The sequence below is a fragment of the Hemicordylus capensis genome, chromosome 5, assembly GCF_027244095.1.
Source record: "Hemicordylus capensis ecotype Gifberg chromosome 5, rHemCap1.1.pri, whole genome shotgun sequence".
NCBI classification, from domain to species: Eukaryota; Metazoa; Chordata; class Lepidosauria; order Squamata; family Cordylidae; genus Hemicordylus; species Hemicordylus capensis.
Window position 1 is genome coordinate 119,992,219 of NC_069661.1, and position 23,631 is coordinate 120,015,849.

Genomic DNA, 23,631 nt, shown 5'->3' on the forward strand with positions numbered 1-23,631 from the left:
TATTCTTCTCCTTTTTAACTTCCTTGACTTCACCTGTTAGCCATGCTGGCATCCTCTCAGTCTTGGTGGTACCTTTCCTTCTTTTTGGTATACATTCTAACTGGACTTCTGGTATTGTAGTTTTGAGTAAACTTCATGCATTCTGGAGCAATGTGACTCGCCTGATTTTCCCTTTCAGTTTTATTTTCACCAAACTCCTCACTTTGTTGAACTTTACTCTTCTGAAATTCAGAGTGTCTGTGTTAAATTTCCTTGGTGATTCTGTCCCCGCTTGTATGCTGAATTTGAGCACACTATGGTCACTGTTTCCTAAAGGGTCCATGACACCGACATCACACACCAGGTCCTGGGTGCCACTCAGGATTAATTCCAAGGTTGCCTTCTCTCTGGTTGGTTCCATCACCAATTGTTCTAGGGCACAGAACACAGTCATTCAGTGGATCTAGAAATTTGACCTCGATGTTATTACCTCACTGTGAATTTACCCAGTCTGTGTGGGGGTGATTGAAGTCACCCACTATTACTGCCCTGCCTCTCCTTGATCCCTCCCTGATTTCCTTCTACAACTCACAGTCACTGTCAGCATTTTGATCCGGAGGGGATAGCATGTCCCCAGTAGCACATTTTCATTCAGGCCTTGTATTGTCACCCAGAGGGTTTCTGTGGAGGACTCTGGTCTTTCTAGGTTTTCTAGCTTGTTAGATTCTATCCCTTCTTTAACATACAGTGCTACTCCACCTCCAAGGTACCCTCCCTGTCCTTTCTATAGAGTTTATATCCAGGGATAACAGTGTCTTACTGTTCTACCATGTTTCTGTAATGCCCACTATATTTCTTCATTGGCAACTAAGGACGCCAGCTCGCCCATCTTGACTCAGAAGCTTCTGACATTGGCTATAAGCACCTATATGCTGAATCTCTTACCTGGTGTTTGCTATTTTTCTTTAGGGTCTTTGATCTCTTTGACCAGCTATCACAGTCTTCTGTCTGCTCTTTATGTAGTTCTGCTCTGTCCCCTTCTGTTTTATCTGAATCTTTTATACCCTCGCACCTTAAGGGATGGCATTTTTTGAACTGGATACTTCCCAGCTCCTGTCGGCTATTCCCTAGCCATCATTTTAAAAGCAGCTCTGCAACCTTCTTGATTTCAAGTGCCAGCAGTCTGGTTCCATCTTGATTCAAGTGCAGACCTTCGATTTTGTACAGGTTTTGCTTGCCTCCAAATGTATCCCAGTTCCTAACAAATCTAAACCCCTCCTTCCAGCACCAACATCTCATCCACACATTCAGACCCCTCAGCTCTGCCTGTCTTGCTGACCCTGCACGTAGAACAGGTAGCCTTTCTGCAAATGCTACCATGGGGGTCCTGAGCCTCCCTAGCAGCCTAAATTTGGCTTCCAGGACTTCCTGACTACCTTTCCCCACATCGTCGATGCCACTGGCTCCTCCCCAGCACTGCCCAACAGCCTGTCTAGATGCCATGTGATGTCCTCAACCTTTGCACCAGGCCCAAGGAGCAAATAGTCATACATGTAACACTCAGTGCCAGTGGTCCCTCTTAATTTTTTCCATCTCTGTGTGGAATGAGTTTTGTTCTGGGTGGCAGTATCAAGGCACTGTGTGCGCACATGCATTCAGAGTGGGGCCTTCCTAATTCTACCTGAGCAGGATCTAAAATTAACGGTGTAGACATCAGAAAACTTGTCAGCACACACATGCGTGCACACCTTAAGGAAACAGTGCTCAGTGCATTAGACTGGGAAGTGCCCCCTCCCCTGCTGACTTTCTAGCTTCATAACTGGTTTTGTTGGCTGTTTATAGTATTTAGCAATTGTTGATTAGAAAGTTAGATCTTAACTGTATTGGTCAGCTATTTAACTGTTCAAACTTTCTCTCTCAAGAATATGTAGGAGGGAGTCATACTTACCTTCTTTTTCCACTGGGCTCCTTGGTATGGAGGGGATTTGTTTTAGGCTCCCCCACTAAACTTCACACACAATTCCAATGCCTTGTTCGTTAACCTCACCTCTTATATAGAGAGTAGGCTTCAAACTAAGTCACAGGAATGTGGCCCCTCCCACCAGGTGTGACTCACTACAGCCCTAGCTGACTCCTCCCTCTTTCCCCTTTCAGGCAGGAAGAAACAACAACTAATTGCCACAGAACCCCCAGTGCTAGCTCTAGCAAATGCTAGCCCTGCCAAGAAACACATGCGCACACACACACACACACACACACACCGGGACTTCTCCCTTAAAGAGAAACTAGCCCCTCAAACTCTCCCCTCCTCCTGTTAGTTTGTTTGAAGGAAAAAGGCATGTTGTTTTGTTTAGAAAAGCTTGCTAACCTCCTGAATCTGCTTCTGCTCTTATCAGAGTAGGCTTCAAACAGCATTTTGGAGCCATGCCGCAGTGTTCTTCAGTGGAGTCCTTGTGCGGATAGAAACAAATGCTTTGCTTTTAGGCTGCAATCCTAAACACGTTTTATTAAGTGGTGCTGCCTGTGGTGTATTTGGTGTTAGTAGAATATACCTGCTAAACATGAAAATGACCCCTCTCCACTGTAGTGGTAAGGTAACCTTTTTATTTGAGCAGAAAATGCCAAGTCTCTATATTGGTGGCTGAATACCTGTTCAGACACGGCCTTGATCAGCTAACAGTATATTAGCTCAGGCCTCGACAAACTTCATTTGGCTCTAAAAGCCAGACTGCCCTCTGCTCCATGGGAAGTGACGTGACCAGGAGGAGCAAGCAAGGCCGGGGTGGGTTTCTCCCTCCTTTTCTTGGTGGTTGTCTGTCTGGCTCAGGCAGATGATGGACCAATAAGAGGAGGGGGAAGAACTCTCCTCTGCCTTGCCCATTCCTGCTGGTCACCTCAACCCACTGCCTGTCTTGGGCATCACACTTAAATTTCCAGGGGCCATGGCAAGCTGGCACCTGAGAGTTGTTGGGACTTGTATTAACAAATATATACCAGATTTACCTGAATCGAGGATGACTCTGAATTTAAGACACACACAGCTGTAAAAGATGGCTTTTTAAAAGGTTATACATATATATATCCCAGAGGGAAAGGACTCTATTTAAGATGACCTCTCAGTTTCTTGCTCCATGGAATTTGGAAAAAACCTAGTCTTGGATTCAGATTAATCCATTAGCAGAATATGTATGTTTCATAGGAACTTCAATACTTCTTCATCAGAAACTTTAGATGCATATAGGTTTGGGTTCAGAATGCAAATTGAATTCTTGCTAGACAGTGTAATGGTATGACTGGGAACATGGGTATCTTGAAGCTATGGATAACTCTAGGTTTTAGTGTTTACCATGACATGTTATTTGTTGACCCATTTAGTGCCAGGAAAGAAGCACAAATAAATATTTCATGATAACTGCAAAAGCTAGATTTTTGTTTCTTCTCCTGTGATGCTTTTTGTTGTTGCTTGGATGGTTTATGGTTTGAAACCTCAAAATTAAGGCTATTGACTTCCAGCCTCTAGGAATCAGCTTAACATTTTTGACTAGGATGCAAGGAGCTATCTAGGAGGAAGAAAGACAGAACATAATTTTAAAATCATTGTTGTTTACTACACATCCATTACCCAATCCCTATTCTGAGCTTTTTATCTTTGGTCAGTCTATAGTAAAGTCAGGAATTGATTTTCCAAGGTGAATTGGCAATTTTTGGGCAAACACTGCCACTGAGACTCCTGGAGTTATTTACAAAAACCTGCATTAATCTATGTGATTTTGCAATGGGCAACAGTAATAACGTCACGTGGGTTATTGAGATTTTCAGTAAATAATTATGAGAGTTGAGCAGTTACAAGCAGTAGTGTGAAAAGACAGAATGATGATGGAGGCTTATGGAGAGAATGAAGGTGGTGACTGTTGTCCATTCTTAACCTTTGGTTTAAATTATCCCCTAACCTTTGGGGCTTGGCCCCTCTGACCCTACAGGACAGTTTTCAGTCTTCCTGGGGAAGGGCTGTGTGGACTAAATTGTCGCTCCTAGGCTTTAAAGCCCGCCCCCCACTTGCTATGGACTGTGGCCAGGCGAAAACAGTAATCAAACAGAGGATAATAGATACTGAGGTCCAGGCTGACCTAGGCAGGGTTCCATACTTCCTGTCCTCAAAAAGGCTCAGAATATACTCTGCCTCCCGCACCGCGTACCTGTCACAGCTAGAAATCCCAAGCCACAGAAGGGCTTATACCCTTGCCTATTCTCATGCCCTTCTCTCCGCTGTATTGGAAGGCAAATACAGAAAGATCCCAATTACAGAGAGACTTTGTCCCTGTGACACTGGGGAGGTAGAAACCACAGAACATGCACTCCTGTCCTGCCCCTTTTACAGAGACATTCAGGGCAAGCTTATATTTCCACTACTTCGCAAGTATCCTGGCTGCCCAAACAATGTCTACTAGTGTTCCTACTTAGATGACTTATTTTATATACCCCGTTTTAGCCACCGCTTTTTGTATTTTATATATTTCACATTTTATATGCTCATAATTTTAAAAAATACAGCTGTTTAATAATCTCGCAGCTACCCTCTTTTCTAAGGGTAGCAGTTTTATCTATATATTTTAGTTCTCTTGGGACATGCGTGCCCAGGATTTGGCAGCGGAACTCTCGTGACACGCTGCGAGAGTTCCAAAGTGAGGAGAGGGGGAAGAAAGTGCCGGCGGTGGCCAGCCGGCTGGTGGACAGAGGAGGTGGGAGAGCAAGGCGGCAGCAGGCGGGAGGGGGAAGAGAAATGCGGCCGCGGGAGGGGGAAGAGAAAGGCAGCAGCGGGAGGGCAGGGGGGAGAGAAAAGCTGCGGCGGTGGCAGGCGGAGGGAGAAAAAACGGTGGTGACAGGGCCCTTCTTGGCCACCCGCTGCGGCTCTGTGGGGGGGGAGGAACGGGAGGAGAGGAGGGCTGGAGAGCGCAGGGCCGGAGGGAAGGGGAAGAGAGGAGAGACCGGGGCAGGAGGAAGAGGGAGGGGGAAACAGCCGGCCCCAAAGCACCTCACAGATGCTCTGTGCGGGGTTGGCTAGTAGCATTATAATATAGCTTTATACTATTAGAGTAGTAATTTTAAAGTAATATAATTTTATGGTTCCATAATTTGTTTTTATTATTTTGAATCATGCTCTACTGTTCTGCCTTATGCTGGTCTTGGACTGTAATAAAGATGATTGATTGATAGATTGAAGATGTGGACTTGCTACATTTGCAAGCAGTAACACAGGAAAGAGACCGAGGCTTCAGTTGCAGGTAGTAAGTGGGAAGATAAAGCAATTGTTGCTAGAGTAATCAAACTAGGAACACATAGATTCTTCAGCTCTTAAACATAGTGACTTAAGTCCAATTTAACAGGGTGTTTTTTTTAACAGTTTAGTGCTTTTCATCCCTACTGACAGGTACTGCAGATTGTCCTGTCGCTCCTTGAACACTCTAGTTTGAGTGAACACAGGTTCTAGCTGGGTTTCATCTTAAGCTCCAAAGACTTTCCTTAAGAAATGCCTTGCTTGATTGGGCCAAGGTCCAGCATCCTGTTGCCATCAGTGACCAGCTAGATGTTTCTGGAAGGCTATGTGGTGTGAGGGGTCGGGGTGTGTGAAAGTGATGGCCTTTCTCAATTTGTCCTCAGTGTCTGGTGTTCAGAGAAATTATACCCCTGAAAATGGAGTTGCCATTTCACTGCCATGGCTAGTAGCAGCTTATAGACCCATTCCTAACTAATTCTGTTTTTAAAGCCATCAGAGCTAATGGCTGCTGCTGTAGTTAGTGGTGGCTATTTTTTTTTTTAACGTAAAGTGCTGTGGGACAAATCTGCTTATTTTTGAATGATTTTTAGATTTCCTGTACATTTTCCTCTGCTTCATTCTTCTTCTCGTCTTTTTTGCCTTGCTAAAAGAAAAGGGCATGTTTTTCATCATTTACTGTGATGTCTCACAAAATAGATTTTCCAAGCTTCCTTGGATACATCTTTCTTTATAAATAGTGTCTTAGCAAGCAGTCTTTCCAGAACCCAAGTCCTTACCTTGCAAAAGCATCTCTGAAATACCTGACAATTCAAGGTGACAATTCACTCAAAAAGAGTGAAAAGCATATCATTAGACAGACAAATTATAGCATATCAATAAGTATACTGATTGTAGCAGACAATGTCATAACAATTTGCAGCTGTACCTGTTGCACAGTCTTTCACAAAGCATAATTATTTTTGTCCAACCTGAAACTGTGCTTCCAGTCAACTGTATTCTTTTTCAAGTGTTGATGGCATTACTTGTGCTTGTTCTCTACAAAACTGTCCCTGCACTAACAATCCAGACAAGATGGAGATGCTCTAGGTTAGTAAGTCTGGCATTCTGGGTAGCGAGGTCCATCCAGTTCTGGACGGAGTTGCACTTCCCATGAAGGACCAAGTCTGCAGCTTGGAGGTGCTCCTGGATCTCAGCCTCTCAGTGCCCAAATAGCAGCAGTGACTAGGAGTTCCTTTTACCAGCTTCAGTGGATGCACCAGTTGTGGCACTACCTGGAAAAGATGGATCTGATCAGTCACCCACCCATGCCATTTGTTACATGATCTTCACAAATAGACTGCGGTAATATGCTGGACATGGGGATGCCTTTTTTAAAAAGCTTTATCTGGCCCAGAATGCTGGATACTTTTGTGATCTAGTCACTATGTAAGCATAACACACATTATTTGGCAGCTTCACTGGTTGCTAGTTTGCTTCCAGGCCACATTCAAAGTGCTGGTATTAACCTTTCAGACCCCTTGCAGTCTGGGGCCGGAATATCTTAGGCAGGTTCATATATGCCCATATGAACTTGCCCAAGCCTTAAGGTCTACCTTGCAAACCCTTCTCTGTGGCCCACCATTGTCTCTGGTTCATATGGTGACAATTGGAGATGGGACTTTTTCAATCATGACACAGTGTCTATGGAACACCCTGCCAAGGGAAATCAGGCAGGCTCCATCCCTGCCTGTATTAAAGGAATAACAGGAGGATCTCCTTTTAAAGAGAAGCTTTTGGCCCTAGCTGACTTGTTTTAAATTCCTTTTCACTTTTAATACCTTACAGCTGCTGTTGCTTATAGAAATCTGGTTAATGTGCCTTTTAAAAATGTTCTTCTGTTGATGTGTGTTTGTGATAAATCGAGAGAGAAATTTCCATTGTGTGTGCACCATAATTAGTAAATTTCTAACTGGTGCCTACTTTATTATGTAGCCTGACTACTTGTGAAGGGAAATTGGTGTCCTCCAAGAATAGAAGTTAGCCAACTCTATGTACAATATCTAATCATAACTGAATTTTATGTAGAAATATATACTATAGATGTGCAAAGGGAGAGAGCTTTGCTTTACTTATTATTAAAAAATACTTTTCAGCAAGAAAAGTAGTTTATATAGCGAAAGAAATGAACAGAAGGTCCCTTGTCACAAAAGTGGTCACAGTCTTTAATTTTTTTAAAAAGTAGTACTCAAAATAGTCTTGTACTAGTTTAAGGATGTAATGTTCATTGGTTGTGCAAAGAAATATACCTCTGCTCAAGACTAGTTCTGCTAGCACAGCCTCTTGCACAAGCCTGTATATATGTAAGTGGGGAACTCCTTGTGAAACATTTATTTAGGAGTGGGGATTGCCAAAAATCACTCCTCACCTCTGTGCACCCCGTATGCAACTCTTAAAGCTGGGTGTCAACCGCTGTTTCCATGCCAATGCAGCTTGTCATCCAGGAGTAACTGAGCCTTTTGCCCAATTGATAAGATCTGAGATATTCGGCAGATCTTATAAACCTTTATAAATAAATAACCTTTATTTATAAAGGTTTCCCTTTCTGTAATAACAAAAAAGTGTGCTTATGCTTCAGTCTTGAATACTTTGAAAGTTTGATAAACTGATTTTTTAATTATTATTTCTTGTTTACACAGTCAGACAGGTGTTATTGACTGGTTTGTTTTATCCAGACATCGAGTCCTTCCCAAGGACCTGGGATGCCAGAAATTTATCATCAATACTGTTGGTTATTATAGATATCATTGCAGACTATAGGCTGTTCCCAGCAAAGCTGCTTTTTGTAATTGGCTGATGGCGATTTCTGTGGCCCCTATGGTGTTGAGGTGCTCTTCAAGGTCTTTTGGGACTGCACCCAGGGCGCCAGTGACCACTGGGATTATTTTGGTCTTTTTCTGCCACAGCCTTTCAATTTCAATTTGTAGATCTTTGTATTTGGTGATTTTTTCTATTTCTTTTTCTTCTATTCTGCTATCCCCTGGTATTGCTATGTCGATTATTTTGACTTGTTTTTCTTTCTTCTTGACTACAGTGATATCTGGTGTATTGTGTGGCAGATGTTTGTCTGTTTGTAGTCGGAAGTCCCATAATATTTTTACATCTTCATTTTCTTCAACTTTTTCAATTTTATGGTCCCACCAATTCTTGGCTACAGGTAGCTTGTATTTTTTGCAGATGCTCCAGTGTATCATCCCTGCTACCTTGTCATGCCTTTGTTTGTAGTCAGTCTGTGCGATCTTCTTACAACAGCTGATCAGGTGGTCCACTCTTTCATCTGCTTCTTTACAAAGGCGGCACTTGCTGTTTGTTGTGGATTTTTCAACTTTTGCTCTTATTGCATTTGTTCTTAGTGCCTGTTCTTGTGCAGCCAGTATTAAACCCTCTGTTTCTTTCTTCAAGTTGCCATTCTTAAGCCATTGCCAGGTCTTGGTGATGTCTGATTTTCCACTTATATTGTGCAAATATTGACCATGCAGTGGCTTATTTCTCCATTTTTTTTCTCTGTTCTTGTTCTTTCTTCTTCTTCTTCTTCTTCTTCTTATTATTATTATTACTACTACTACTACTACTACTACTACTACTACTGGTGCTCCATATTGCATGCTCCTAAGCCATCAAGATTTCTCTGTGTTTCTGGCCTGGTTTACAGAGTCAGTTGTTTAACTCACTTTCAGCCCTTGAGCTGGAAAATAGACCAGGGGTGGTTCAGAAGCATTCCAAAGAGTGACTACATAGATGAAAGTAGGATTGTTTGGTCTGATAAGGAGAAGTAGGCAAAACATAGAACTTTCTGTTAATACAGAGACCAACAAATGACCCCTGAAAGCAACTAAAGATGTGCAAATGTATGTCTAGAGGTTGGGTCAGTGGCTAGAGATGTTGGATATATTGTAGAGAAGAGGGAACATAAATTGTATGCATGCAAAGCAATGTGTGCTTTACAAACAGCATATGTTTGCTGTTACATATGTTACCCCCAACTTTGCAAGATCTCCCTCAAAAACAAAAAATAGAGTGGGTGTAACATCTGCTTCTTATTAAAGATGGGAGAGGATGCCCACTCTGTCACAGTCAACCAGTTACCCTGCCAACTCAGTAAAAATGCACATTTTAAAGTGGGGATTATCTGTATTTAGAAGGGGGAGACCATAGTTTTAGTCAACTGTAAGGTACTCATTCTGCAAAATTGGAGTCTAGTGCTCTGGGTTCTTCTTGCTTGTTTTAAATTTGAATTTAGTTTTGTACTTCATAAGTTTTATATTTGGTAATTTTTGATGAGTGTGTCTGTGATATTTCTGTATTTTGTGTTAATTTGGAAGCTGCCTTGGGAATCTTCCCGGAACGATTGAGAGACATCATCATAAATAAATAAAAAGCAAAAGGTAGATCCTTGCTCTGAGCTGCTTTGCCATGCTAGTTTGCCTTTCAGAATCTGTTTTAAAGATTATTTCAATAATGAAGCACTTTGAAGATTGAGAGGAAAGTGCTTTATCAAGTATTATTACTTATTTTATTTACATTTATATCTATATACTGCCCTTTGTCCTAAGGCCCCTGGGCAGTTAACAAGTTAAAACAATAAAACTCAATTTAAAAATAACAGAACAAAACATTTTAAAAGAGCAGGGTCAGCTTATTGGCCAAAAGCCTGACTAAAAAGGGCAGTCTTCACTCTCTTCCTGAAGGCTGAGGGAGAGAGAGCCATGCAGATCTCATCCGCAAGCGAGTTCCACAGCCTGGGGCAATAAATGAGAAGGCCCTGCCCCATGTACTCAACAAACGGGCCTCAGCAGGTGTCAGCACAAGGAGCAGAGCCCTTCCAGCTGACCTAGTCAGGTGGGTAGATTCAGCTGAGAGCAGACAGTCCCCAAGGTACCTGGGGTTCAAAGATGTTTTTTAAAAAATCTTTTAAAACTAATTTTGGGACAATAAAAATTGTAAATAAAATTTTAAAAGTCATTATAGGAAGGGTTTCTGTTAGAGAAGGCTGACATTTGTTAGGTATCCCCTTTCCCTCTTTCACTGAGTCATTTTCAAGATATAGATTTTGAATGGTGTGTCTTCAGTCTAGTTAATGCCCAAGGTAGAATCCTCACCAGGATTTCATTTCTTCCTATTTAGCCTGCATATCAGAACTTAAGACAGCGAGTAGACAACTTTGTTTCCAACCATCTAGCGACACATACATGGAGTCCTCACCTGAACAAGAACCAGCTGAGAAATAATATTAGGCAACAAGTTCTCAAGTAAGTCACAGTTGTACCAATCTATTGCTGTCTCACAAGTCATGATTAAAATTATAGTATAATAGGACACAACAAACATCCTCTATGGCTATATGACTGTATTGCTGTCTAAAGAAAGGCTGATCTGTGATGGTTGGATTGGGAAAAGCTGGCTAGTGGATGAGACTCAAATAACTGCTGAGGCCCAAGAAAAGTACCGATGCTATCCCAGTGGGACAGGGCATGATTGCTGGCATCAAAGGCTTAACTTCTTTTCTGGTAAAAGGCAAAGAAGAGAAATGTAATATCCTTCTCTTAGAGGAAGACCCTCCCCATCTTTCTGGCTCTATTTTTTACTGAATAACAGGTCATAACTCTTGTTTATAATGGTTGATTATAAGAAGACTGGGGGTTAAAAGAGTGTAGTGACTGGGTGTGAGCCTGTGAATCGGGGAAGTCCACAGTTAAAGTCTAGCTTCTGCTGTGAACTCAGTAGGTATTGGGCTGGCCACTGTCTCTCGTCCTCTGCCCCCCTACCCAGTCTGCAACATGGAGATATTAATTCTGGCCTACCTTCATTATGCTCTTATGTGGATTACCAATTATGCATATTAACATTTGAAACATACTGCAATAAATTATTATCCTTGTTTTCCTGTAGGAAACTTATTATTTACACTAAAGCAATCAATGTGAGGAACTTGCTAGGCAAAAGAATAGTCTTTTCTATTGTCATTTTGTTTCAGATCTGGAATGTTAGAATCTGGAATTGACAGAATAATTTCACAAGTTGTGGATCCAAAGATCAACCATATATTCAGACCACAGGTGGAGAAGGCTGTCCATGAGTTTTTAGCTACATTAAATCACAAAGAGGAGGCCAGTCCCAGTACAGCACCATTTGAGGAGAAACCAGATGCTTCTATTACAATGCAAGGTATTTCTTTCCACCACCTGAGGCAAAACTGACAGACTGTTAAATCTTCATCTTGGGTTTGCTGGTGACACTGTCTAAAAATTCAGAATTAGAATATCCATTGCAGATGGATGTAAAAAGGTGAAACTATATTAAGGAATGTACTAAGGAACCTGAAGTTTAGCCCCCCGATCCCCAAAACACTTGTATGTAAATAATTCCAAGTAATTTCAGTGAAACCATAGAATTCCATAGAAGTAAAGTAATTCCACGGAAGTAAAGAGCTCTTAATCTATTTTGACAGTGGGAAGGGAAAGAAAGGAGAGACAGTAAGAATGAATGGATGTCAGCAAATGCAGTTATACATACTTAGATGTTGTTTCAGTTGAGGGTGAGATTTAAGGCATTAAGTCAAGTTTGACTTGGATAGTATTGTGTATCAAGAAATCAAGGCTTCTGGTCTAGTAGTTGTTACTTATCAGTTAGTTGGTTAATGTATATGTTATGTATAATGTGACATTTTTATCATGATTATCATCATCAGTTGGTTAATGTATACGTTAGGGTAGGTCCCAGAACTGTAGTGAATGTTGGCATGCACTGGCAGTATCAGAAATGTTTGTGCTGTCAGGATTGTTTTAAAGTTTACATAACAGACCTCCATAGCCAATAAACAATGGACATAAGGTAGATATTTAATGAAAGCACTTTGTGGCCTTTGAGATTTACTGGTAAATGTCAGCATTTTCTGAAACTTTTCTTTGGTCCTCTTAAAATCTTAAGAATAACAACACTTAACATGTTCAGGCACTCCTGGTAACACACTCAAAATATTCTCTTAATTAAATTTGACTTTTTAATCTTGAGGTCTCCCTTGAGGGATGGAATACAAATACCTTGCTTTAGCATCTGAGATACATAAATATGGGAGTAGTTTTTCAGATTACATGCATAGCTAATACTGCTTCTTTACCTCTCATCTTCAAAGGTGTTTCTGCTACCATCCCAAATGTGAGTGTGGCTAATGATGCCATGTCCATTTTGGAAACAATAACCTCTCTGAACCAAGAAGCGAGTGCAGCCAGGGCTTCCACAGAAGCAACAAACACAAAGACTAGTGACAGAACTTCAAAAAGACTCCCATCTCAGCAGAGCTTGGATGGTGGTGTTGAAAGAGAACGAAATGCTGAAGATCTGCCAGATGGAGAGAAACCCACTTGTATCTCTACAGAAGAAAGCTCTGAAGCAGTGACAAACTCTGAAGATGTGAATAACTTTTCTTCAAATGAAGAAGTTAAAACTGTGTCAAAAGAAGTTAATGATCTGGTTAATTCAATTAAGGAAGCTGGGCAGGAAAGTGATGAGCAGAAAAACAAGCTGATGGACAAAGGTGATCGAAAACCAGAAAGCTCGGAAAAAGGAGAGAGGAAGAAAGAGAAAAAAGAAAAATCTGACAAAAAGTTAGATGTCTTGAAAAAGAGTGATGATGTTCTAAAAGCAAGAAAAGAAAAGGTAGCAAAAGACAAAGAGGCAGAATCAATAAAACTTTCAGCTCTGGAAAAGAATAGCAGTAAACACAAAGCAAATGAAAGTACAAAAGAAGGTATACAAATAACAGATGACTAAATCTGGATATGTGGGGGGATAATGGCATTAGGAAGCAGGCTTTGAAATCTAAGGAATCTCTACAGCTGAATAAGCAGATAATGGCAACAGCATTCTGTGGCTTACGCAGTGGTATATCTCCCCCACCCCACCCCACCCCCCACCCCACACACAATCTGCGTTATGGTGGTATATCTAAGAAGCAAAAATGTGCTTACCTGACTTATGCACTACATTAGCGTTGTGAATGTGTAAGATTGTAGCAACCTTTTTTGGAACATTTATTAAATATTAAGGGAGAATCTTGATAACAAAATATCAAAAAACAAAACAGATTTGTTGGATGTGCTGAACGTTGTTATACATTTTGTTTCTTTAGCTGTATGACTATCTGACTGGCCATTCTTACTGTTTCTCTTAGTGTGTCCTTTTCTACTCGCATTCTTAATCTGTCAGTATGTCATACTGTTCTCTTCCCTCACACCCGTTCTGTATCCAGTTTACTACTTTTTACTCTTTACTGTTACTTCTTGGACCTCTCATACTTTTTTTTTTTTGGTGGGTTGGGGGGTGTTCTAATTATCACTCATATTTTTTTGGTTCCAGATCTGTCTCCATTTTCAGCTGCTAACCATTTTGCCTGTTTTATGTCAATCCATGCTTGTCTCTCCTCTCACTTAAGGAGAAATTCAGCTACTTTGGTTCCTGCTATTTTTCTGTCGTCGTGGTTTTCTCCCTAACATACCAGGAACCTAGATGTGATTTCCTCCCTACCCACCCCCATGCTTATTTGTCTCCTCCACCCACCCCCTGCAGATTCTGGCTATTTCATAATTGTGTCATTCTCAACATTAATATTTATAGACTATATTCTTTTCTCTCTGATGATGATGATGCCTTTCAATTTTCTCATTTTTAGCTTGGCTTGATTACTACAGTACCCTTTTTTGTTCGCCTGGTATCTATTCATCACTCTACAAGTCACCCCATTATCTTTCCTTTAAACATGACCATGTTTCTTGCCCTTTCTTTTTTCTCTTTGCACTGGCTTCTCTTCTATTAATTTCAAAATCTTATTTTTTAAATACATTCACTCTGCTCCTATACATCTTCCCTCTTTCATCTCTCTTTGTAACTCCTTCTAAAGGCCTGCTTTCCTCCAATACCAACCTTTTAGTTAAACCAAAGATTCCATGTCTCCATCCATTTTCTTATTTTTGGTAGCTTATCTTTGAAACTTAATTGCTCTCAGATTTTGTACAATCCTTCTGTTCGTTGATATACTGCAAGAGAACTCTTTTCATGTGTCTCTTCTAATTAACATAGCCATTATAAATCACATATCTGTGTTGTCTTTCCTGATGCCTTCCCTTTTTGTGTGTATCTGTTCAGATTGTAAACCTGTGAGGACTCTGATGTGTTACGCTCTATTATTATTATTATTATTATTATTATTATTATTATTATTTTAATACTTTGGCCACCATGTACAGTATTCTACTTGTTCATCAAGGCTTTTCTGCCTGCCTCTCCCACAGCGGCCCACCAAAAAGATGCTCCTGAAAATCGGGGAACCTTCTGGAGCAGCATTCATTTCATTTCCTCCCCCCCCCCCGCCAAATGCACAGAAACATTTTTCACTTGTGTAGAACTCTTTAGAGCTATACCTATGCTTTAGGAAATAATAATTAGTATTCTTTTTTTCTTTCTGAAAGTTCTAGAGGATTCTGATGTGGACATACTCAGTGATATCACTGTTAGCTCTGTGCACACCAGTGATCTTTCTTCCTTTGAAGAAGAGAGCGAAGAAGAAGTTGTGCTATCTGACAGTACAGAAGAGGGAGAGATTGTTTCTGATGGTAAGATGAGATTTTCTTGGATATCAGATTTCCTTACCTAATTGGAAGAAAACAAAATGTTAAAATGTTTTGTTGATGTAGGATTGATGACGTGTTGATGTTGCCAGGTGAATAGTAGTGTGTCAAATCTAGGGTAGATGTACAACTTAGCAAGGTCTTGGAGGTAAGGATCACTTGTTTCCTCCCCCTCATGCATGAATTACTTCTAGTCCCCTCCACTCAGGTCAGTATTTCATGAGACTATTGTTCTTCCGAGAGTGAGTGAATGTACTAAGTGAATGTACTAAGTGAGTGAATGTACTAAGGCAACAGTTGTGTGGGGCAGTGAATCCTAGATGAGGTAGATGGGGATAATTTGCATGTGAGAAGGGAAGGTATGCATCCCTGTGGCTTGGTTGCATTATATGTCTGCACTGGGGGTTAGTCAGTTGTCTGATGTCATTGGAGTAACGTATACTAATGGAATGTCACTGGCATTAAAAATCCATTTGGGTTTTTGTTGCACTTGAGATTATCTTGAATTCACCCAACGAGGGTCCTACTAGATACTCTCTTTCAGTACTATAATTAAGAAGATATTTAGTCGCAATAATAGTTTATCTTATTTTGGTTTGTAGCTCAGACATGTCCTGTAACATTTCACTAATAAGCAACGTGCTAAGAAGAAGAAAACACTTTCCTCCCCCAAAAAATCATCTGTCCAATATTCAGCACAGCCTCACTTGGGTGGTGCTGATCCATCCATGCTGCCGCCAAGTTTGCAATGAAGTGTCAGGGTTTTGTGCTTTTTTGCAAATGCACAAATACATGAATTAGCACACCTGCCCTCTGGAAGCACTGATGAGATTGGAATTGCATCACTTGACTGCCAGCAGCTTCTGGAATGCAGGTGTACAACAGTGCAAGACTGCCAGAGTTTTGCTACAAGCCTGCAGCAGTCCAAGTAGTTCAGCACCATCTGCATTAGACTTTGCTGGATGTTGGCCACTGGGTTGAAGTTCTATGTCTTATTTTTGAGGAGAAAATACCAAGGCCAGAATTCAAAGTAGGGGCATAGCAAAGGTGAAGTGGGCCCTGGGACAAAAAAGTGAAGATTCCAGGCCTTTTGCTGAATTAATTTTAGGTTTCTCTTGGGAAGGGTGATGCGGGGGTACTTCCGGCAGCTTTTGGGCAGCTATTACTGTTGTGGTGGGGAATCGAATAATTGGCGCTGGCAGAGCAGCTGGCTGTTACAGGGGAAGGGAAATTATTCATTCATTCATTCATTCAATTTCTATACCGCCCTTCCAAAAATGGCTCAGGCAGTTTACACAGAGAAATAATAAATAAATAAGATGGATCCCTGTCCCCAAAGGGCTCACAATCTAAAAAGAAACATCAGATAGACACCAGCAACAGTCACTGGAGGTACTGTGCTGGGGGTGGATAGGGCCAGTTACTCTCCCCCTGCTAAATAAAGAGAATCACCACGTTAAAAGTTGCCTCTTTGCCAAGTTAGCAGGGATTTAGTAGCTGTTTCCACTTCCATCTGCCCTGTCAGCTCTCAGGCCTCAGGGAGCAGTTCCAACTACCCACAGAGACTAGCCATGATCCTTTGCAATGCCAGGTTAGTTTAGAATAAGACCAAAATAATCCATGACTTGATCAGGTCAGGGAACTGACCTGGCATGCATTACAAGAGACCAGGATGGGGGAGGCTAATGGCCCAGTTTGGGCCCATCTTCTCCCACCAGGTTACTCAGTTGTGGAGCAGGGTGGGGGTGGGGTGGAGTGGCTGTGGTCCATAAGAATGCCATCTCCCTTAACAGGGCCGCTGTGAGACAGTTGACTTAAATTGAGTGTGTATTTTTGAGGCTGGGAACTAGGGATAGATTAGGGATTATGTTGGTGTACCGTCCACCCTGCAGCCCAGCTGACTCCCAAACTGAGCTGACGGAGTTGATGTTGGTGTTGGATTCACCCCAACTTTTAGTGCTGGGGGATTTTGGTATTCACTTTGAGGCTGACTTGTCTGGTGTGGCTCAGGAGTTCATAGTGGCCATGACAACTATGGGCCTATCCCAGTTAGTTTCAGGATCAGTTCATATTGCCAGTCACACACTCAGTTTGGTCTTTTGTCCAGATCAGGGGGGTGTTTCGTGGATGAGGGATCCTGTGGTTTCTCCATTGTCATGGACAAACCACTACTTGGTTACGGTTGGTTTCACACCCACAACCCAACTCTGTAGGGGTGGTGGGCCTATTAAGATGATTCACCCAAGAAAGCTGCTGGATCCAGTAGGATTCCAAAAAGCCTTGGAGGGTTTTAATGCCCTGGCAGGAACCTGGAAAAGGAAACTCACCAGGGCAGAAACGATCAAACCTGTGTCCCTTCCGACCTGCTTTAAAAGTGGCCCCTTGGTATACAGAGGAGTTGCACAGTCTGAAGCAGCAAAGTAAGTGACTGGAACACAAGTGGAGGAGAACTAGGCTTGAATTTGGCAGGACACTGCATAGAGCCAACGCGAAGGTTTATACAGAGGCAGTGCTCACAGCAAATATATAAATATATATATATATATATATATATATATATATATATATATATATATAGTCTGCGCACATTGCTTCTGCAGGATCACGTTCAGCAGAATTGTCTTGGGTCGTGAGGAGTTTGAGTCAGGATCCTTCCATTTTGAACCAGTCCCTGGAGACTATGTTCTGCTGTAACGCTTTTAATGGGTTTCTTTGCAGACAAAATCTCTTGTATTCAGGCTGATTTAATAGACTACTATTGCAGAGTCCTTTAAGGTGGTGTCCAGCAATCTCTCTTGCAGTATTAGATTGGATCAGTTTCAATCTGTGATGCCTGTGCTGTTCTTGGACCATAATAAAGATTGATTGATTGAATGAATGAATCTGTGATGCCCAAGGACGTTGACAAGCTACTTGGGGCTTTGTGGCCTACCACTTGTTCTCTGGATCCTTGCCCAGCTTGGCTGCTTCTGTCTAGCAAGGAAATTGTTGGAAGTGGCCTAGTTAATATCATTAACACATTGCAGAGAGGGTAGGATGCCTCTTTGTTTGAAAGAGGCAACGATTAGACCACTTCTTAAGAAGCCTTCTCTAGATCCTTCAGTAATGGGTAGTTATAGGCCAGTCTCCAGTCACCCATGGTTGGGCAAGGTGATTGAGAGAGTGGTGGCTAACCAGCTCCAGGCAGTTTTGGAGGAAACTGATTATCTAGACCTAGACTAATCTAGACTAATGAGCCTCTGGTGGCGCAGTGGTAAAACTGCCGCCCTGTAACCAGAAGGTTACAAGTTCGATCCTGACCAGGGGCTCAAGGTTGACTCAGCCTTCCATCCTTCCGAGGTCGGTAAAATGAGTACCCAGAATGTTGGGGGCAATATGCTAAGTCATTGTAAACCGCTTAGAGAGCTCTGGCTATAGAGCGGTATATAAATGTAAGTGCTATTGCTATTGCTATTGCTAGACCCATTTCAAACTGGCTTTAGAGGAGGCTGTGTAGTTGAGACAGCCTTGGTTGGTCTGATGGATGATGTTTACCAGGGAATTGACTGAGTGTGACTCTGTTGGTTCTTTTGGATCTCTCAGCGGCATTCAGTACCATTGACCATGGTATCCTTCTGGGTCACCTGGTGGGGTTGGGGATAGGAGGCACTGCTCTGCAGCGGTTCTGCTCCTATATCTCAGGCACATAGGTGATGATTGCTCTTCAAAATGGGAGCTATTATATGGAGTCTCTCAGGGCTCAATTCTGTCACCAATGCTTTTTAACATCTACATAAAACACTGGGTGAGGTCATCAGGAGATTTGGTGCAGGATGTTACCAGTATGCTGATGACACCCAAATCTATTTCTCCTTGTCAGCAGCAGCAGCATCGTCATTAGGAACATAGGAAGCTGCCATATACTGAGTCAAACCATTGGTCCAACTAGCTCAGTATTGTCTTCACAGACAGGCAGTGGCTTCTCCAAGCTTGCAGGCAGGAATCTCTCTCAGCCCTATCTTGGAGATGCCAGGGAGGGAACTTGGAGCCTAGATGCTCTTCCCAGAGCAGTTCCATCCCCGAAGGAGAATCTCTTATAGTGCTCACACATCAAGTCTCCCATTCATATGCAACCAGGGTGGACCCTGCTTAGCTAAGGGGGCAAGTCATGCTTGCTACCACAAGACCAGCTCTCCTCCCTCAGGAAATAGTATTCATTCCCTAAATGCCTGCCTACAGGCAGTAATGGGTTGGATGAGGGACAACAAATTGAAGCTTAATCCATGCTAGATGGAGGTGCTCATTGTGAGGGATCAGAATTTGAGGAATGAGTTATATCAATGAGTTCTCAAATAGTTGCATTGGTTGCCAGTATGTTTCCGGACAAAATACAGAGTGCTGGTTATAACTTCTTATGGATGAGGTCATCTAGAGAAGTCCATCTCCAGTTACCACCATTTCATCTGGTGGCAACTCAGAAATGGAACTTCTCTGTAGCTGGTCCTGGCCTGTGGAATGCACTTGTGGCAGATATCCATAGTTTGGGCTCATAGTTGGCCTTCAAGAGAGCCCTAATAACTTGCTTGTTTGGCCTGGCCTTCCAAGGTTTTTACATTGTTCTTAAATGTTATAAATTGTTTTAAATGGTTCTGAATTGTTTTAAATTTGTTTTTATATTGTTATAAGCAGTTTGTTTTAAATTGTGTTTGTTTTTGTGTTGTGCAATGCCCAGAGCCATTGGATGGGGTGATATAAAAATGTAATAAATAAAAAGATGGGGCCCCTGCCCCACCTTCCTGCTGTCATCTTTGGAGAGGCAGGAAAGGGAGAGCAAAGAGCAAGCTCTTGCTCGGCAGGCAGGCCTCCTCTCCCTCAGGGGCCCAGGGACATGTCCTCCCTTCCCACTTGCTGTGTGTGTAAATATGTTTGTGCTTGACCTGGGTTGCTGGGGGGAGACTTTTCTCCCCCTTCCAGCTGTAGCCTTTCAGGTGGGGTGGGTGTCATTGAACATCAGGACTGGCCTTTGGGGGCCAGCAGAGTCTGCAGTCGAAAGTGAGGCTAGAAGAGCTTTACTGCTCATAAGAGATACTGTGGTTGGCTTCTGGGATCTAAATCTGGACTAAAATTTGACTTTTCCTCTAAGTTGCCTTCATTGTTTCAATATTTCTCTAGATGAAGAAGAAGAACCCAATCAATTGAAAACAAAACCAGAGGCTGGTGAGCCTAATGAGAAAAAACCAAAATCTGGTCGACATGCTTATGTCCACAAGCCTTATCTTTATTCAAAGTACTATAGTGATTCTGATGATGAGCGGACTGTAGAGCAACGTCGCCAATCTGTTGTAAGTCTGATTAGAACTAAGTTGTGAAATTTCTTTACTTTGCTTTCTTAATCACAATGTTCTGCAGTAGTCTTCCTTCTCAGCAGCAGCACCTGTTTAAATAAACTTTCTCCAACCAGTTTATGTTTTGGTTTAAAACTGTATCCGAAACACATTAGTTTGTTTGATAACAGTTAATATCATTCATAACTTGGTGGACAATGCAGTAAATTGAAAGAGGGCTTTCACCTATGAAATATAGACAGATTTGTAGGAGTATATGAGTTTATTTAAATGCAACAACAAAAATATTTTGACTAAAGAAGCCTATAAATATGTGTAAGGGGGTGGGGAGCTTGATTTTCTTCTTCTGGCACAGTTCCCTGCACTTCCATGGAGTGTTGCTGCAGACAGTCCTCAGACCTTTGGGAAGCATTTGGGGGATGCACATGGCTACTGCTGGAAGGGGAAGCTAGCTGAAAAGCCCCCATGCATGTCCATTGCTTTGGATTGCAGCCTATAACTCTCCCTTGGCTTCATGTTGTCTATTTATCTTTAGGCTAGAGAAAAAGAAGAGAGACTGTTAAGGAGGCGGCTTAACAGAGAAAAACTTGAAGAAAAGCGGAAACAAAAGGCGGCAGAAAAAACAAAAACTTTGAAAACTGGAAATCAAGGTGCGGAGAGTTTTATTTTAAATGAACATCTCTTGTGGTGATTTCACTCTTTCCCCCTCTCTCTCTTTGTATTTTTGCAAAAGAGTTAAAACCTAGTCTTGTCATCGATAACAGTTTCATTTTCAGTCAAAGAATATCAATTAAACTAGTGCTGCTTGATCTTTTTATTGTGTCATTTTAGGCAAAAGCAGTCAAAGCTTGGAAGAGTCTTCAAGCAGAGGCCTTGAACTGAAAGCCAGTGGTGCCAGCATTAAGGATGTGCTTAAAGAACAAAGGTTTTTAGAAAAGAAGGTAGCTTTAAGCAGGAAAAGAAAGAGAGAGTCAAGGTACTTTATTTTTATTAAAGAGGAAATTTGGTTGTCATATTAACTTTTGCATATGTAAAACTAATTTGTTCTTTATTTGGGGAATCTAGGCAAGGATTAAAATTTCTGGGGAACTACATTGTTTGTTATATGGAAATAAGTGAAATCCAGAAGAAATTAGGTAATCAGTGAGTTGAACTCTCAAAATGGTTGCTGTGCCCTTTAAAAAAAACAATACTGCTTTATATGCTACCTTTATTGACCTCAAATTTGCCTTTGATCTAATATCTAGAGACAAACTGTGGGATAAGCTTTTAAATTCCTCAATTGGACCGTCAGCTTCTCCTTTTTAATTTACAAATTGCATGAGAACACTTGTCTGAAGGTCCACTGTAGTGTTGTTCAACATTATACAAAAGAAATATCATCATATAGAGGGGTTAGACATGTTTGCATTTTGGCTCCATCATTGTTCAATTTTTACATTAATTCCATTATTTCTTACATGAATAATTTGGCTTTTTACCCGCCCAAGCTGGCTTATAGATATCTTAACATCTTAATTTAATGCAGATGATGCAGTCATTCTATCACAGGCTCCAGTGGGTCTCAAAATGGCCTTACGTGCCCTGGCAGTATTTTGCCATGACCAAGCACTTAAGATAAATTACAACGAAACAAAGATACTAAACTTTGCGAAGCACCCAAGAGTTCAGAATTGGTCATTGGATGACCACAATCTGGAACAAGTTAAAACCTTTAAATATTTGGGCATTGTTTTTCATGCATCATGTAAACAGCACTTTCAGTTTGTCATTCAAATTGCCCAAAAGTCCTCATTAGCCATCCCATCCTTTTTCCACTCTGGAGGTGTGCATTTTATTCCTGCAGCAGTTAAACTATCCTTGTGAAAACCCTGGCCCCAACTTATTTACGGAGCCCAGCTTGGTCCATATAGCAATTCCCCTGTTCTTGAAGCGGTGCAAATGAAATTTCAGAGAAACCTCTTCCAGGTTGCCCGATGTGACCCCAATGCAGTTCTCCGTCTACAAGCAGCCATCCCTAAGGTTGAATCCAAGGTTTTGCTGAGTATTCTAGACTGTTGGTTAAGACTAAGCTATCATCCTGCTGGCTTAGCCCCTTTAACATTGGCAGACAATTTTGACTCAAGCTGGAAAAAGAGCAGTTCACCAAAAACTAAACTTATATTACCTTAACCTGGAGTCCTTACTAAGAATGGGTTATGCCCAAGCTAAAGGAGTCCTTAAGCAGTGAGCTGGCAACATGGATGTGCAAACAGAACAATCTCTGATCCTGAAAGGAGTTTTTCTTGGAAGTCAACCACAGCCTTCATATTGTTATTATTTATCCCAAATTACAGTCTCCAAATATCACAGGATGTTCACACTAGCCCGTTTTAATGTGTTACCTACTGCAATACTTAAAGAAAAATTCAAGAAAGTCCCTTTTGTTCAAAGACTTCACCCCTGCACATCAGGTGCTGTTGAAACTACAGTGCATGTCTTACTTTATTGTGAACTGTATAGGGATTCTCGCTGGCTTAACATTTCCCCGCTTTTAACTAATTTCCCAGGTCATTCAGATTTCTTTTATCTATGTTTTTTGTTATCAGACCAGAAAGATGAAACATCCCTAAATGTTGCTAAGTTCTGCTTGATTGCCTGTAAAATCTGGCATGTATTTTGCATAGGGGGTTAGGATACAGCATTGTTTATGTGTTGTTCTACTATGCCTAACTGCTCCCCCTTTCTCTGATCTGTACTGTTGTTTGCTGGTCTGTGACCGTACCAAAAAAGATTGATTGATTCATTTTCCTTTTTAAAATTTTGTTCCAGGCATAATGAAGAGGGGAAGAAGAAGAAATTTGAACAACTTGAGGTAGATCTCTCGGAACTCCAAAAGACAAATGAAGTATGTTCCTATAACTTGTTGTGTTTTGTCCTGTATTTTAACAATCCAGAAGATGAATTTTGACAAATATTGTATACCCATGAAGTTCCATATTATGGAATTCTTTAAATTATTAATCTGGATCGTGATCTGTTGGAATCCATAAGGTGGGCTGGACACCCTTCGTCAGTTCCCTTTCGAACATCTTAGCAATCACACCTGGTCACTCCAGCTCCTCGTTGAATCAGTTCATTGTGAGTTTTTGTTGGAAAAAGAAAGTTTAGTTTATTATCCTCTGACCCGGACTGTTTATAGACTACTCTTTTGGACTGTTGTGACTGTGTTTTTCGGACAAACAGACTGCCTTTGACTATTATCTTGGAAAATGGACTGTTTTGATGATATCTTGGACCCTCTGGCTAGAAGTGGAACGGACGTGGAATCAAAAACTGAGAATAAATCTTTTAAGTGCTGTGAGAACTGTAGGATGAAGTTACTCTCCCAGGATAAGCATAATTCCTGTCTCAT

At 41.5% G+C, this 23,631-nt stretch overlaps 1 protein-coding gene across 3 annotated transcripts in view; it reads left to right on the forward strand.

Annotated features, from left to right (window-relative positions):
- Window positions 1-23,631, forward strand: part of BOD1L1 (biorientation of chromosomes in cell division 1 like 1) — a 65,028-nt gene that overhangs the window by 4,301 nt on the left and 37,096 nt on the right. For 2 of the 3 annotated variants that reach the window (XM_053255040.1, XM_053255041.1), the window contains exons 2-9: window positions 10,415-10,539; window positions 11,265-11,455; window positions 12,423-13,037; window positions 14,755-14,898; window positions 20,065-20,234; window positions 20,773-20,887; window positions 21,069-21,213; window positions 23,049-23,124. In XM_053255040.1, the coding sequence (XP_053111015.1) occupies window positions 10,415-10,539; window positions 11,265-11,455; window positions 12,423-13,037; window positions 14,755-14,898; window positions 20,065-20,234; window positions 20,773-20,887; window positions 21,069-21,213; window positions 23,049-23,124 (1,581 nt within the window). The remainder of the gene's footprint in view (window positions 1-10,414; window positions 10,540-11,264; window positions 11,456-12,422; window positions 13,038-14,754; window positions 14,899-20,064; window positions 20,235-20,772; window positions 20,888-21,068; window positions 21,214-23,048; window positions 23,125-23,631) is intronic. The other variant, XM_053255042.1, reaches the window with a different exon arrangement.